The 15580-nt window shown below is 26.5% G+C and overlaps 2 protein-coding genes across 2 annotated transcripts; one reads left to right on the top strand and one right to left on the bottom strand.

Moving 5' to 3' along the window:
* Positions 1-2756: 2756 nt before the first annotated feature.
* On the top strand, positions 2757-3997 carry LOC127248783 (protein RSI-1). The gene is made up of 3 exons (XM_051271306.1): positions 2757-2997; positions 3098-3122; positions 3609-3997. The coding sequence occupies exons 1-3, from the start codon at positions 2908-2910 to the stop codon at positions 3788-3790; spliced, it is 297 nt and encodes a 98-aa protein (XP_051127263.1). The 5' UTR covers positions 2757-2907; the 3' UTR covers positions 3791-3997.
* Positions 3998-5045: 1048 nt separating this feature from the next.
* Positions 5046-10377, bottom strand: LOC127248504 (uncharacterized). Its single transcript, XM_051270866.1, has 15 exons — positions 10304-10377; positions 9890-9956; positions 9573-9694; positions 9442-9492; positions 8976-9089; positions 8783-8899; positions 8525-8666; positions 8000-8164; positions 7617-7775; positions 7409-7515; positions 7207-7297; positions 6813-7105; positions 6592-6708; positions 6309-6432; positions 5046-5279 (listed from the first exon to the last, which is right to left on the bottom strand). Exons 1-15 carry the CDS (start codon positions 10375-10377, stop codon positions 5046-5048), a joined length of 1977 nt encoding a protein of 658 aa, XP_051126823.1.
* Positions 10378-15580: the final 5203 nt, after the last annotated feature.

The raw sequence follows: 15580 nt of genomic DNA, 5'->3' as shown, positions 1-15580 counted from the left end.
AGAGACGAGAGAAGGCTGCATTTTGGCGGGTCGTCATCAGCGACCATAAACACATGAAATTGAGCAACGGCTGCATTTTACCTCCACGAGTAATTATTATATGGATAATTACAATTTTTATTTTATTTTATTTTATTTTATTATTATTATTTTTCAGCTCAGATCGAATTAGGCGTGTTACTAATAAAAGTTATCTGACACGTCAATTCAATTCAAATTCAACATCAAATAATTGTGGTTGGATTAAATATTTCAATCCGATTATATATACGATGGACACGAACTCGACACACGATAATAAATAAGTCGAACTCGACACACGATAATAAATAAGTCAGGTTAGGATTGAAGTTCTCAACTCAAACCCGATTATAATATATTAATATTGATTAATATATTTATTATATAGATAAAATAATCTTAATTTAATAATTTTTTCATAAATTAATTTAAACTAAATTCAATTTTAAATAATTCAATTTAATTTATACTCAAACTAATAAAAATTAGCTTAACATAACAACACAAAAAAAAATTTGAATCAAGAATTTCGACTTAATTAACGGGTCAACACGAACCCGACACGATAATAAACGAGTCGGGTTAAATTTGAATAATTTAACCCGTTTAAAGTATTCAACCCGACACGAATCGACCTATTGTCAGCTCTAACTAATATGTTTGTTTAGAAATTTGAACTTTGGTTCAAAATTTTAATTAAATTTTTAAATTTGAATAATTATATAATACTCTTAAAAAAAAAAAAGTAAAGGTATTTTTACCTACCCATTATCATTAAAATGCTATTGTTTCTAAAGGTAAAAATATTATTACACTATTTTTACCTACCCATTATTATTAAAATACTATTATTTTTTAAATTTCGAGCCAAAAGTTAATGTATATTTCTTAGTTGGACGAAGAGCTTAATATGACTCTGGACTGAATTAGATTTTTGTATTGGGCTTGTTTCACAATGGGCTGGGTTATGTCAATTTTAATAGAATAAAAAAATAAATTAAAAAAATAATATATTTTTTTTTCTAAGTCCAATAAACTTAGGGTGGATTTGTTTTTGGTTTTTAGTTTTTGGGTTTTGATTTTTGAATAATAAAAAATTAAATTTAAATAGTTGTTTAATGTGATATAAATAGAGGTTAACGTGATGTTTTGAAAGTAAAATAAATTTGTAGTATAATATAAAAAAATAAAAAAATAATTGCTTGATATGATATTTTTTAAAAGAAAAAAGATTTTGAATTAAAATCATATACTAAAATCCACAAAAGAACAGTCCAAGAAATGTGACAAATCTAATTGAGTAACGAGTTAGTTCTTTCGTCTTCTTATCCGCTTTCATCATTTTTATTTTTATTTTTTTATGATGTGGAATCCGCAGTTGCTATCGAAAACAGGCACTGGATAAACCTCTCGGTCAAATCTAACACTCTGACGCTCGACAAAGCAAGTCACACCAAGGCCTTCGTCATTTTCTTCCCCTTACAATCGCCTCCTTTGTATTTGGTGTTTTGTAGATTGGGATCCCTACAGAAAGCCTTGTCCGATTCCAACCGGGCTGGATCAGCAAATCATGAATTATCCAAAAAGAAAAAAAAAATACATATAGGATTGTATTTTAAATATCATCTAAAACTGAATGATTGGAAAATCAACGCTGAACTAATATGCACATACTCCCTCCGTCCCAAAAGATTTGTCTTGTTTTTTTATTTTTGTCTGTTCTAAAATAATTGTCTTGTTTCCTTATTTAATAGCCGTGGTCTCTATTTTATAACAAAATTATTCCTACTTTTCCATACTATATCTAATTATTACTCTAAACGTACTCTTTAAAATCCTTAAAAAAAAAAACAAGGGCATTTTAGTCATTTACATTCTACTTTATATCACTTTCAATTAAATATTATTATTTTTTAATTCTTGTGCTAACTTTCAAGACACTTCTTTTCGGACGGAGGGAATATAAAATACATAGATAGTAAATATTTTTATTTAACAAAGTTTGTATACCTACCATATGAATTATACAACACATTCTTTATTTGTAAGAAGTGTGTTGTATTGAAAAAAATAAAATTGTAATGAAATAACAAGAACACACAGTGTATTGTGAGTTGGGAAGGATTTGTTGTGTGTAATAAAAATATACAATGTGTGTTATATAAGAATATATTATGCGTTAAAATTAAATAATATTATATCATGTGTTGTTAATTTATGTATTGTATTTGTATTATATTAATATAAATGATGTACGATAAGTAGTAATATCACGTACTGTTCATTGACACATTGTGTACTATTCATCGTAATATTGAATTTTAAATTTAACACGGTAGGTTTTGACAAATTGACAAATCTAATAATATGCAAGGGATGTGTTCTAGAAATTAATTTGGTGCTATAAAAGGATTAATTTGATTATTGAACAAAGGTCAAGGGTTAGGACTTTCATTGTGATAATTGTTTAAAAAAAAAAAAAAAAAAAAAAAAAAAAAAAAAAAAGGAGGGAGGAAGGACACAACTAACATGGGCAAAGGTCAAAGGTAGACAGCTTTAATGTGATCAAATTAATTTTTTAAAAATATTAAAATTAAATTAGCACACCAAATACGGCGACGTTTCCGCGTCCACAAAACCAAATCCAAAAAGATGGACATTCTTTTACACCCATCATATTGTCCAAATTTAACTTCCCCAAATCAACGCCTTAAAATATTGCTTTCTAATTTCCAATTACACTTTTTTCTCCCTATAAATTAATTAAATACAGATTTGGGCACAGAATATGATCTATTAATTATTTCATCACCAAGACAAGATTTTTAGTGTGATCATATATTGCAAGAACAAGAAAGAAAGAAAGAAAGAGATATATCATCGATCATGGCTAGTTGTCGACCCTGCAACAAAAGTGTGTTCTTGATGGTTATGGCAGTCATGCTTCTAATGGGTGCTTTCACTGACGTTGTTCAGGTCAGTTTCTGCAACTGATTTTTAAATTTAATATATATATATATATTAATTTAGTTACGATCGAGTTGATTAACATCGATTTGCTTTCACCTCTTGTCAGGGATACAGTCGGCTTCGCCCTCAAGGTATTTATTACTCCCTCTGTCCACTTACGTGTTCACATTTTCATTTCAGTCCATCCACATATTTTGTCACTTTTTTTTTTCAAAAGAATTATACACTTAATAGCATATTAAATATTTTTAATTTTATTTAGACTGATTGTTTTAATCTTAATCTAAAATTATTTTTATTATAGAATAATTATTTTTACTAATAGATTCTTAATTATTTACCAATTATATCACCGTTGTCTACAGTAAATGAGACGCTATAGCTAGCGGGGGACAGAGGGAGTAGTTGTTTTGACAAATTTTCAAAATTTTTACTAAAAAAAAAATATCAAATCAAATACCTATATATATATTTTTTTATATTACACTAACAATTAATTTTAGATTCAAAATATTATATAAACAACTATTTGTACGATATCATACACTGTTTTAATTCAATTTTTTTTTTTATTGTTTAAATTTCAACTAAAAATTCAAATTCCTAAACAAATGTAGATTGCAAGGCGCGATGCACGTACCGGTGCTCGGCGACGTCCCACCGGAAGCCGTGCATGTTCTTCTGCCATAAATGCTGCACAACGTGCCTTTGTGTGCCGCCGGGGACTTACGGCAACAAGCAGACCTGCCCTTGCTACAACAACTGGAAGACTCAAGAGGGACGTCCTAAATGCCCTTAGAACACATTTATATATATATATATATATATCTCTTCGGAATAATTAATGTTTGAAGGAGTGTTTGTAAGTCGTCGTCGAATTGGTATGGTGAACGGCCTCGACAAAGTTTTCAAGTAGATAATTAAATTAAGGGGTATATATAGCTAATAATATACTCCATCCGTCTACAAATTAATATCCTACTTTTTTATTTGGAATGTCTAACAACTATTGTCCTATTTCATTTTTTAAACATAAATTTTACATTTTTATCCTTCATTCGTGTATTACTTTTAATTTCTACCATACATTTAAGGACAAATTTGTTAATTTATAATAAAAATAAAATAACCTAAAAACCCGTATAAATATACTTTAAAATAATAGAAATTGAACGAAGAAAGTATATGTTACTTTGTATGCTATGTTGTGCTTTTGGTTACTATTGAATTTGAAGCAATTTGTTGCACAAGGATCCGAGTTTATTAAAGAGCAAACACAATGGTGATGGTACAGAAGGTTTCACACTTAATTAAAGTATTTTCTTTTTTTGTCAAAAGTATAATGTACAATCGAGGTACACAGAGTCAGACCTGGTAAAGTTGAGGTAACATCCATGCTTTTTTTCTTTTTTATTCTCTTCCCGTGCGAAGAGAGAAAAAGCTGCTACATTCGCCCGGCTCTAAGAGTTTTATTTAGTTTATTTTTGAATATTAATTATTATATCAAAACGTAGTATAAATTAAAAAAAAAAAACTTATAAAAATACCTCTGTTAGTGTCTTATAATACTAATAGAAACATTTGTACTAAAATTTATACAAATATAAAAATATTTTTAATGTTAAATACAATAAATGTGACCTTCGAGGGAGGAAGTATTATTCTATATGTTTGGATGAAAAAACACTTAGATCACAAAAGGTATCCGGACAACTCATTAAATGAAAACGTTTTTTCTTTCAACTATTGTGATATAATGCTCTAAGTCGTCATTTTATGCCATGTTACTTATATACTCTCTCCGTCCCACATACCGTGTCTGCTGCAACGTAGACACGATATTTTAGGAGGACTGTAATTAGTAGATAATTAAGAATATATTAGTGAAAATAATTATCCTATAATATAAATAATTATAATCGTGCATATGAAAAGCAAAATACATGTCATATGATCAAGCTCAAAATTGAATGAAATAATGCAAACTGTATGTTCTTTAATCATTAAAAGAGTAGGATACATAATTAAGAGGATCAACTTATGTTCATACACTTTTAGGCAGCTGGTCCTTCAAGACGAATGTAATCATACATGACGGCTTGGAAGGGTCCGAGAGCCCGAGTTTGTCTCAAAAATATTGTATTCACTCCATCGACGAGAAGATTTCCTGGAATGACAATGCTGTATAATCTGTACATCCCATGAATACCAGACCTTGCTATTATGTTTTCTTGGCCTATCAATCCAGTCGAAAAAAGAGGGCGCGAACTTGGAGTATTAATCCGTACCTTAAAAAACATTACACAAATCTGTATATTAAAAATATGAAAGCGGGTTTTGCTGTATATATATATACAGAAATTAGTATTTCGAGCGAGACAAAAGAGGTAGAAGAATATATATTTAAGGAGTTTTGGTTTTGTTCCCTTAGGAGTTTGATTTAACTTTCTTTACTATGTATTATATTGTTCGTGGTTTCGTATAAATATTTATTTATTTATTCTTAAAAATGATATCAAAATTACTATGATTTCGTATAAATATATATATATATATATATATTAGTTTTCATAGAAAAATCACATCAAAATTATTATTCAAGCAAAAACCCAAAATCTAAAATCAAAATTAATATACAAGACTAAACATCAAGCATATGGATACTTTGTTGAAACCTTAATGAACAAATGAAAATATAAAATCATTTTGTTTTTTTTAGAAGTGAGAGATACTCAAACACCATACTATGCTATTAAAAGATATCATAGTTATATACTTATTTTTTCATTTCATATTACATTAAAAAACTTATATATTCATTAACATTATATCAACAACTCTTTCAATTAAAATTTATATTATTCCTATTCGGTAAGAGATGATTTTATGGTGTGGTCATGATTTGTATCTATATGTAATTATATGTAGCAAAGGTAACATATATGTAATTATATATAGCGAATGTAACATAATAACAGTACAGATCACATGTTAGACAGATTTTTATTCAATATTGTGTTGAATACTTAATATTTTAATTACTTTTAATTTATATAATTAATTAATAGTATTAATATATATATATATAATTTATAATTATCCAGCATGATTTCACCACCATATAATAAAAAACAATATATCTAAAGTATTTGAGATTTGTCTAAATTTTAACAGATTTTTATATTGAACATAATTTATTGTTTTCATTCTTCTATCTATAAATTTGTACTGATTTCTATATCATCTAAAATTTTGTATGATAATCAAAACCCTCAAAAGTTTGGGAGTAAAGTAGTATATTGAATGAATATTCTTACTTGGATTTCTGCACCATGAGCTCCTGCTACTGCTAGCCAAAGAGTGTAGCTTGCTTGTTTGTTAACATGTTTGAGCTCGAACACAATTTTCCAAACTGTTGCTTCGAACTGTTTTCCAGATTGCCTGTTAGATCAATCAACAAACATTGATCGCTCACTAATGTGCTACTTGAGCTAGCAATTTTGTCACTATTCAATCTTCAAGATTCTCTTCAAAAATTATTATTTCTTCTCACAAAACAGATCCAGCACTGAATTTGAACTGTTGATTCGTAGTTCATACCTATTAACTTGCGCGAAAAACCAATCCCGTTCGTAATCGCTTTTTCCGACAGTGAATTCTAGGTCATCCTTGGGAAAAAGATCGGTGTATTTTGTCCATAACCCATACTCTTTAAACCTGTAAATTGTGCATAGAAGAAAGCTTAGATATATGTAGGACTAAAACAATAAATACCACATGACATTGATCATATATGAATATCAATTGTGAATTGATCGAACTTTTCAAGTGGTGGTGGATATTTGTGGACTTTATATATTGAGTCGGGGATGAAAAACTCAGCCGCGGTTCGATCAGGAATGCCGATCTCCCATAATGTGGGACCATTCCTCAGAGCTTTAAAAACAATATTTTTTTCTTGAACTTGTGATCCTGCTTTAATGGTGATGTTTAAATAATACTTGAAATCTCCAATGATCCCCGGAATAGATGCATACAAGGTGTATGTTCCAGGTATCACATTCTTTATAATGAAATTTCCGGCATCATCGGCTTGTGTCCAAAATTGATAGCCCTGTAATTATAGTTAGAACCCTATGCAATATTTAGACATGAATTATAAGAATGGAGAACTCTTATCATATATATATATGTGTGTATATTCGAATTTTTAACCTTATTTTCATATTGCCATGATCCTAGGCCTCCCCCTCGGGCCAAACCAACGTATGCTGATGTTGCTGGTACGGCACTCTTGTTTCGAAACCTAATGCAAAACAAACATATTTAAATTTCAAATTAAATTCATTTAATCGAAGAAATTTTGAAAACCCTAATAAACCCTAGATTACACTTATGTATATATTTATGCACACACCAATCATTCACGAGTATTTGGCCCTTTAGGGTTCCTCTTTGGTTCGACTTAAGATAATCATTGGAGAGTGGAAAAGCATATGGCCAATGATCTGCCTCCATTTGAGCCTAATCAATTACATATACAGAAAAATTAGACAAAATGTTATAACTTGTGAGGTTTTATTTTGTTTGAGCTTCAAATGATCATAAAAAATGTTAGTGAATACCCTTTCTTTAGCATCATCCCAAAGTTGGGAAAGATTTTCTTTTTCTGGAGAGTTTGAATTGAGATAGACAAACACAGGACCCCAAACCTTTTTCCAGTTCTCGGAACTTTGGATATCGACGGCTAAAGATTCTCCGGCGTAATGTGTGCTAGTGAACATCTATTCATGCCACAAAGAGCTTGTTAGTGAAAATAAAAAGTAGTGAAGTATATCAGAAAAATTGAAACCAAACTCGAAAAAAGAATGTAAAGAACTTCTAGATTTTTTTTGTTTTTCTTGATTTTTGCATACTCTAAAACTTTTATTAAAATAGTTAGAGAGAATATCGATATAAGAACACATATTTGCTCGTGTTGAGAAGTTTGTTAAATGAAAATACGTACGTTGAGCATTGTTGGACCGACATGTGATGTAAGGTCTTGTTTGAATGGCCCTCCACCGCGAAACTCATTGCTCGGAGTTATCATCCAAACACCAACTCCATCACCTACCCATCCATGAACCTTGTTTTTATAGTTTTCGGATGAGTAGTGGTACTTATCGTCGACCTATAATGCAAATGTACAAGGTGTATATTTAAAAATTTATTGAAAATATCTTTGCGCGAAATAAGTTAAAAGGTGTCGCCTAAATCACACATCGCACTTCAACCATAGTTGTATCATCTTAATCCCAAAATGAAATCAAGAAGTTGTATTCATACACTACCCCATAAAAGTCATTTTGGTGTGATGGACACAATACCAAATAAGCAACAAGTTTAGTATATTAGCATAGAAAGAAGGGGCAATATACTAAAATTAGCACGAACTTAGTACAACATCTCCGATGCCAAAATGACTTTTACAAGATAGTGATACATTTTACTTAATTATCAAGTTATACTGACAAATAAATGCAACAAGTACCTCTCCTTTGAAGTCGTTCTCCAATGGATTCGTCAAGAGAACAGCCTCTTTAAAAGCTAGACTTTGACACCTTCCTTCATCACGATCTTCGGGTGTTGGCATAAAGCGTCGTCTTGAATCCGAAACAGCCATGTAATTAAACCTAACATATGTAATAAATAATTCATAATCATATATGTAAGAAAAGCACATATACTATCAATCTGTATAAGGATCTACTAATGAAACAAATTATATAGGGGTAGTATGTGCAAGTACTTTTCTTGATATTTCAACACAATTCTTGCTTCTTGGATTCTAAAAGCAGGCCATCCTTCCAAATGCTCGACTAGGGTATATGTATAGAATCCCGGAGAATCTTTCATCAACACAAATCTGCTAAATCATTCAAATGCTCAATAGGCGAAAATGGTATATATGCATAAAAAATTATTGATTCGAAGTTCTTAACCTTTTGTCAATGTTTAGAGGAGCATCTTCGCTGCCATTTGACCATTTCCTTGTAAACGAAATTTCGGTTTGCTTCTCGTTTTGCACTAAAATCTTGTAGCTTGTACCTACAAATCTTCATGTAACACATAATGTCTTAATTTCACTACAAAATAATAATAATATTAACATATTTGTAACGAAAATTAGACACAGATGATGTTAGTTACGTGAACTTTAGGAATAAAATTTAATATATTCTGTTATCAATTCCGCCTTTAATATCATTAGTAACGAAAAAAATAAATTTAAGGATAAAAATATTTCATTACAAAAAATATTTTTTTCTTCCAGTGATATTCTTCAAATATATATATATATATGTTTTGCACTATGAATGATTTTCGTATAATGGCTATTACAATTTATGATCTATATATGTCTTTTGCCAATGAAAAAGTATGATTATGTTGAAGAACACAACTTACTTATCTTTCCTATCGCCACTGCCTTCGGTTGTCCAAGTCATATCCCAATACCTACAAATATTCGTAGCTCGAATTAATGTTTATAGTAAAAATTATCTAAAATTGAGCTAATTACTAGTGCGCACACGCACCCTCTATTATCTTCGTGATTTTGGGTACTGAGCAAGTTGTCACTCCCTTTGTATGATATGCTCGAAACATAACCTTCTGGCACCGTCAATGTTAAGTTAACAATCCCATTGCTTATTACAACCTGCAATATATGCAATGGAACATAGTACATAAGTTATGTGTTACAAGATTTTGATATGCAACATATGTAATGGAACCTCGAATTAATCGCATTGAAATAGCCTAAGGGAGTGAATGAAAAAACAATTTACAGACATGGTATATCTTCTGAAATGAATCGAAAAATAAATAAAAAGTTACACTAATAATAATTTACATGATCGGTGTTCTTTTGAGACCGATATGCGGCAGAAGCTTCGATTTGTTTTTCCATCAGCAATTGCCTGAAGTTTGCAATCCAGATGAAATTATACATTAATGCCAATACATAATAATCATGTCTGATTATCCAAAACTTTGGTATGTACTTATATAAATACATGTCATAGTAGGCAGAAAAGTAAATTATATTTCAGGGGTAAATAAAAGCTACCCAAAATAAAAAAAAAAAAAAAAAAAGAAAGAAAGATCATCAATCTCAAACTCAATTTCAAAATCCCATTTCACAAATTCATAACTAAAGTCTTGACAACTTAATATATACCATTCGATGAAAGTCGACATGAATCAAGTGTCAAACAAAAACTCTATTTATAAACTAGAAACTTATCGACTATTTAAACCAACTCACCCTTCTATAATCTCGTCCAGCTGAGAGTAGGCAATATGAAAAAGTTGTAGAGAAATGATCACTCCAAGCCCCATGATCGACAAATCTATATACCTCATGCTGCTCATCGTATCTCAAAAAAAAAAACCTGCAAATTTTTGTTATTACAGAACCACATTGTATGTCTGAACATCTATTGAACATGAAATTAAGCAACAAAATCATTTTACCTGGCTGTGTTGAATTTATGAAGAAAATGTAAATATGGTTATGGAATATACTATATTATATTATTAATCGCATACACACATAATATATATAAGCAAAGGAGTGAATGTGAAAAAAAGGCAACTGATTAATGCTCGACAATGGAATGTAGATAACATTGATTGAGTTTCTAATGATTATTAATCGATAGAATCGCAAATTCTAATCTGAAGATTATGTATTAATGTTATTTGCAAACTACCAAAGGGTTTTTGGTATGTATTTCAAACCAAATTTTTTATTATTCAAAATATATTACGATTGTTTATAAAATATTAAATTAAAATACTATTTAAATTAATATTCAAAGTCAAACTTCAAATACAAACCAATTGTTTTATAATTTGGGATTGCGTTTCAGGTTGGTCAATGATTTAAAAAATGAAATAAAATTTTAATATGGTGTAAATATGTGTTTAGTGGAAAATTTTAAATGATAAAATTAATTTTTCTTTTTTAATGTAATTGTTAAAAAAAAAAAAATGTATTGCAAATGTTGATTATATAATGGCAGGATCATAAATTTGAGCGATCACATTTAATTAAATTTGCTATATTAGATTTTTATTGTTAATGTCTGTGAAATTTTAAAGCAAAAAAAGAAAAAATTGATATTTTTCCAAATCTGATTAATAATAAATGAGAATATAGGCGGAGATTAACCGATAATAAATATTAAAAATGGAAAATTTTCATTACATATAACTAGTGGGAAACCGATACAGGCATTTTTATATTTTATTTTTTGTTCATCAAATATTTTTATATATTTTTTTTTTTATGTTTTCTTTAAATTTTTATTAAAAGAACACATCTATTCTTTTCTCTTAAAAATTAAAAATTAGAATTTATGTAATCAATAGTTATGTAATTAATATATATATGTATAATAGCAAATTTATTTTTTAAATTCAAATTTATTATTTAATTTTAAATTGAATAGATAAGTATTCTATATATAGGATCAAATTCTTAATAATTTTATCAACTTTTATATTTATAAAATATTTCTTGATTGTATTAATTATAGTTTGTTAAATATGTTAGTTATGGTATATTAATTATGGATATTTAATATAAATTTATTTTAATAAAAATATCAAAAATAAAGAAATAAAATAAAAAAATTGTATAAATTTATTGAAAATTTATATATACGCAAATATATTTGAATAAAATTATAAGAACTCCATTAAATCATCAATATTTTTATTTTTATTTAAAATAAATGAGAAATTTTAATTTAAATGAAAAAGTATTAATAATATAATACATATATTATAAATAAAAATAAATCAATTTGATTGTAATTTTATTATTAAATAGAAATTAATATACAAAGTACAAAATAAAATATTATAAATAAATTATACTTTAAACTATTGTATCATCTTTGGATTAGATACAATCTCAATATTTTGGAACTTCAATCAACTAAAATTAAGGGAAAAAACTGTTTTTGTGGCTAAGAAGAGAAAAACTTTGTCAAAAAATTGAAGAAAAACTCACAGGAAAAATATTTTCTAAAAACTAAGAGAATTACAGAACAAGCGACCGAAATGGATAAGAAACTGATCTTGTCATGTGGGGGCAATCTGCATAATACAAAAATATAATTAATATTGCAAATAAAAATAAATCCATTTTAAATTTTAATTTTATTATTAAATATAAACTAATATATGAATTACCTAAAAATAAATAATACAAAAATATCTGTAAACACAAAATTATATGAAATTATTTATACACAGTACAAAATAAAAATAAAATAATATAGTATAAGTAAATTATACGTTAATATGAAGCATCATCTTCAGATTAGGTGGCATCACAACATTTTGGAACTCCGATTATTAAAATGCAGGGAAAAAACAACTATATTGGGTGGTGAAGGAAAATAAAAACGTTATTTAAATATTAACTGGAAACTCGCTGAAAAAATATTATCGGAAAAATGAAGAAAATTGAGAGGATGAAAGGACGAGAAGTTGATGTGTGATTGAAATGGGGTGAAGATATGGTCTTTTATAGACATTGGGTTCTCATCAAATTCGTCATTAATGCCGACGTTAATTGATCGTAATTGACGTCCTTAATATTTGGTAACTTCCAATCATAAATGTCAGAATTAATTTTACTCATAATAAATTTAATTATGTTTAATAAAATTTAATTATTTAAAAAGATATGTGTTAATTACAAATATAATTATAATTAATCTGCATGTTTAAAATATTTTTTTAAAAAATTAGTTATAAAATGAATAAAAGTTTAAAAATTTAAAAATTATTAATTATGAGTATAATTAACATTAATTATATATTTTGATTAGAATATTACATTAGTTTTAAATTTATTAAAAATTTCCAAAATTTTAAAAATAATAGTAATTCATTTTTAATATCATTAATTAGTATTATAATTATCATTAATAGTATTATTATTATTAAGTATATTGTTATGGTATATTAATTATGAATATTTAATTGAATAGTATAAATTTTTTTTTAATTAAAAAACTAATAGTGAGAAAAAAAAATGGTATGAGTTAGATTTTTTTTTTATATAGATAAATAGGTAAAAAAAAATTTAAAATAAATTAGTACTTCAAATATTATGAAATAAAATCAATTATTTAGTTTTAAAATAAAAGAAATATTCTATATATATATTATATTATATTATCAAATTATATATATTGATTGTGATAATTATAAATTTTCTATGTATATTACTATGGTATATATATTATGAATATTTAATATAAATTTATTTTTAAAAAAATAAAAATAGAAAGAAACAATACATTGATATGAGATCCATTTTTTATACATATAATTAAAATATATTTTCAAATTATCATAATTAATTATAATTTTATAAATTATCAATTATAACTATATCAATTAATATAATTATTTAATATCAATTATAATGAAAAAATTAGAAATAAAAATTAAAAAAAAATATTAAATTAATTTTAAATTTTTTTAAGAATTAAAAAATAAAGAAAAACTATATAATTATGAAACTTATTTGCGTTTTTATATATATTAAGATTACAAAATATAATTAATGATAGTTTTAATTTTATTGATTATTAAAATAATTATTTTAATTATAAAAATAAATAAAATTATATTTCAAAGTTATTACATTTTCAATAGCCTTAATTAGGGGTATAAATAGACAAAATTATAATTTACTTTAATCATAAACTTAAATAAATTATTTTATTATATTTAAAAATGTATTAATTATAATTTTATTAATTATGATATACTTAATGATATTTAATACATATTTATTTTATTAAAAAATCAAAAATAATAAAAAAAAATCAAAAAGTTTGACAAAAAAAGATTTGGTGGAGTGATCCACACCGATCTCTTTTATATATAATTAGGGGTATAAATAGACAAAATTATAATTTACTTTAATCATAAAATTAAATCAATTATTTTATTATATTTAAAAATATATTAATTATAATTTTATTAATTATGATATACTTAATGATATTTAATACATATTTATTTTATTAAAAAATCAAAAAATTAAAAAATTTGACAAAAAAAATTTGATATGATGGACCCCATACTGATCTCTTTTATATATATATAGAGATTAATTTAGTAGCATATAGAGAAAATATCAAGACATTGTTTTACATATTGTGCAATCTATAATTAAATTTGGGGCACCATCTATTTTGTTTTAATATTAAGTTCATCTTGATTTTGTATTATTTATATTATCTCCCTCGTCCAATTGTGTTCATTTAACCGGGCAAAGATTTAAAAAAAAAATAGATAAAAATACAAAATTTTATGTTTTAGGGTAAAAAATAAAAATAAATAGTACTCCTTCCGTCCCAGATATCATATACACGTTGCCGTTGTGTCTGTCCCACATACCATATACCATGTCATTTTTTTTTTGGAAAATAATTACACACTTTAATCTCATTTTAAATTTTTTAATTTTATTTTATTTTTAATTAAACTAATTATTTATCTTAATCTTAATTTATAATTATTTATATTATAGTTTAATTATTTTCACTAATACATTCTTAATTATCTATTAATTACACCCTCTTAAAATACCATATCTACAGTGCAGCAGACACGGTATCTGGGACGAAGGGAGTATTTTTTTACTAGAAGAAATAAAATTAAATTTAGATAACAAAAAAAAAATAGAATAAATTTGAATGACAGTATATTTAAAATAAATTAATATAATTAAATTAACTAATTATTTTTTATTTAATATATTATATAAACGCGTACTAACAACAACTACAAAACAAGACACTTCAGAGCTTGATCATTTCATTTGGTTAAATCTCTTATAACTCCAATCTCGGGCATTGCAATCTTAAATTTTTTAAATTCAGCGTTATACTTATGCCTTGATTAAATTAATTATATAAATTAAAATTATTAAGTTTTTAAGACATAAGTATGGTTTGGTTTGGATTGGGCTGGGGGCCTGTTGGTCCTTGAGCCTATAATGGGCTTTTGGGCCGAATGGAGATTTTTTTTGTGTCGAACATTTTTGGTTGATTGGATCATGGTGATTGGGCCTGGACTGGGCCTCAAATCAGGGCCAATTATTACTAGCCAATCCATTTCATAGGAAGGCTATATAATACCTCGAAATTAAGTAGAGAAATGAATATTGCCGATACTAGTCCAACTCATAGCAAATTATTAACAAATGAAAACCTTTAAAAAAAATATATTTTGTATGAAATACCGCAACAAATCATTATTTAGCATAAATAATTTCTGGTTATTTAAATCGACCATTTTTTTAGGCATACGTAGAAATTAAATTTAATTGTTTATCGTGGCCTTGGGCTCAATCAAAGCTTCAGTATCTACCTTCGCCCATTGATATTATATTATGCATATTAAAAATAATAAGAACAACATAATTAAAGTAAAATATGATTAAAGTAAAAAATTTAAACACACTCGAGTATGTTTATAAGTTTAATTTTTTGTTTGAATTTTTGAA

This window comes from Andrographis paniculata, unplaced genomic scaffold, assembly GCF_009805555.1.
Source record: "Andrographis paniculata isolate CXL003 unplaced genomic scaffold, ASM980555v1 Contig34END, whole genome shotgun sequence".
NCBI lineage: Eukaryota > Viridiplantae > Streptophyta > Magnoliopsida > Lamiales > Acanthaceae > Andrographis > Andrographis paniculata.
The sequence above is the reverse complement of the archived record's forward strand: the minus strand, read 5'-3'. Positions and strand labels throughout refer to the sequence as shown.

What these genes read in the sequence shown, in the direction of transcription:
- LOC127248783 (XM_051271306.1), top strand. Translation starts at nt 2,908, where the DNA reads ATGGCTAGTTGTCGACCCTGCAACAAAAGTGTGTTCTTGATGGTTATG. An exon ending in CTTTCACTGACGTTGTTCAG is followed by an intron (nt 2,998 to 3,097) that starts GTCAGTTTCTGC and finishes ACCTCTTGTCAG; the next exon opens with GGATACAGTCGGCTTCGCCC. An exon ending in CAGTCGGCTTCGCCCTCAAG is followed by an intron (nt 3,123 to 3,608) that starts GTATTTATTACT and finishes AAACAAATGTAG; the next exon opens with ATTGCAAGGCGCGATGCACG.
- LOC127248504 (XM_051270866.1), bottom strand. Translation starts at nt 10,377, where the DNA reads ATGGGGCTTGGAGTGATCATTTCTCTACAACTTTTTCATATTGCCTAC. An exon ending in AGTGGCGATAGGAAAGATAA is followed by an intron (nt 9,090 to 9,441) that starts GTAAGTTGTGTT and finishes TGTTACATGAAG; the next exon opens with ATTTGTAGGTACAAGCTACA. An exon ending in TATCCACCACCACTTGAAAA is followed by an intron (nt 6,709 to 6,812) that starts GTTCGATCAATT and finishes CACAATTTACAG; the next exon opens with GTTTAAAGAGTATGGGTTAT.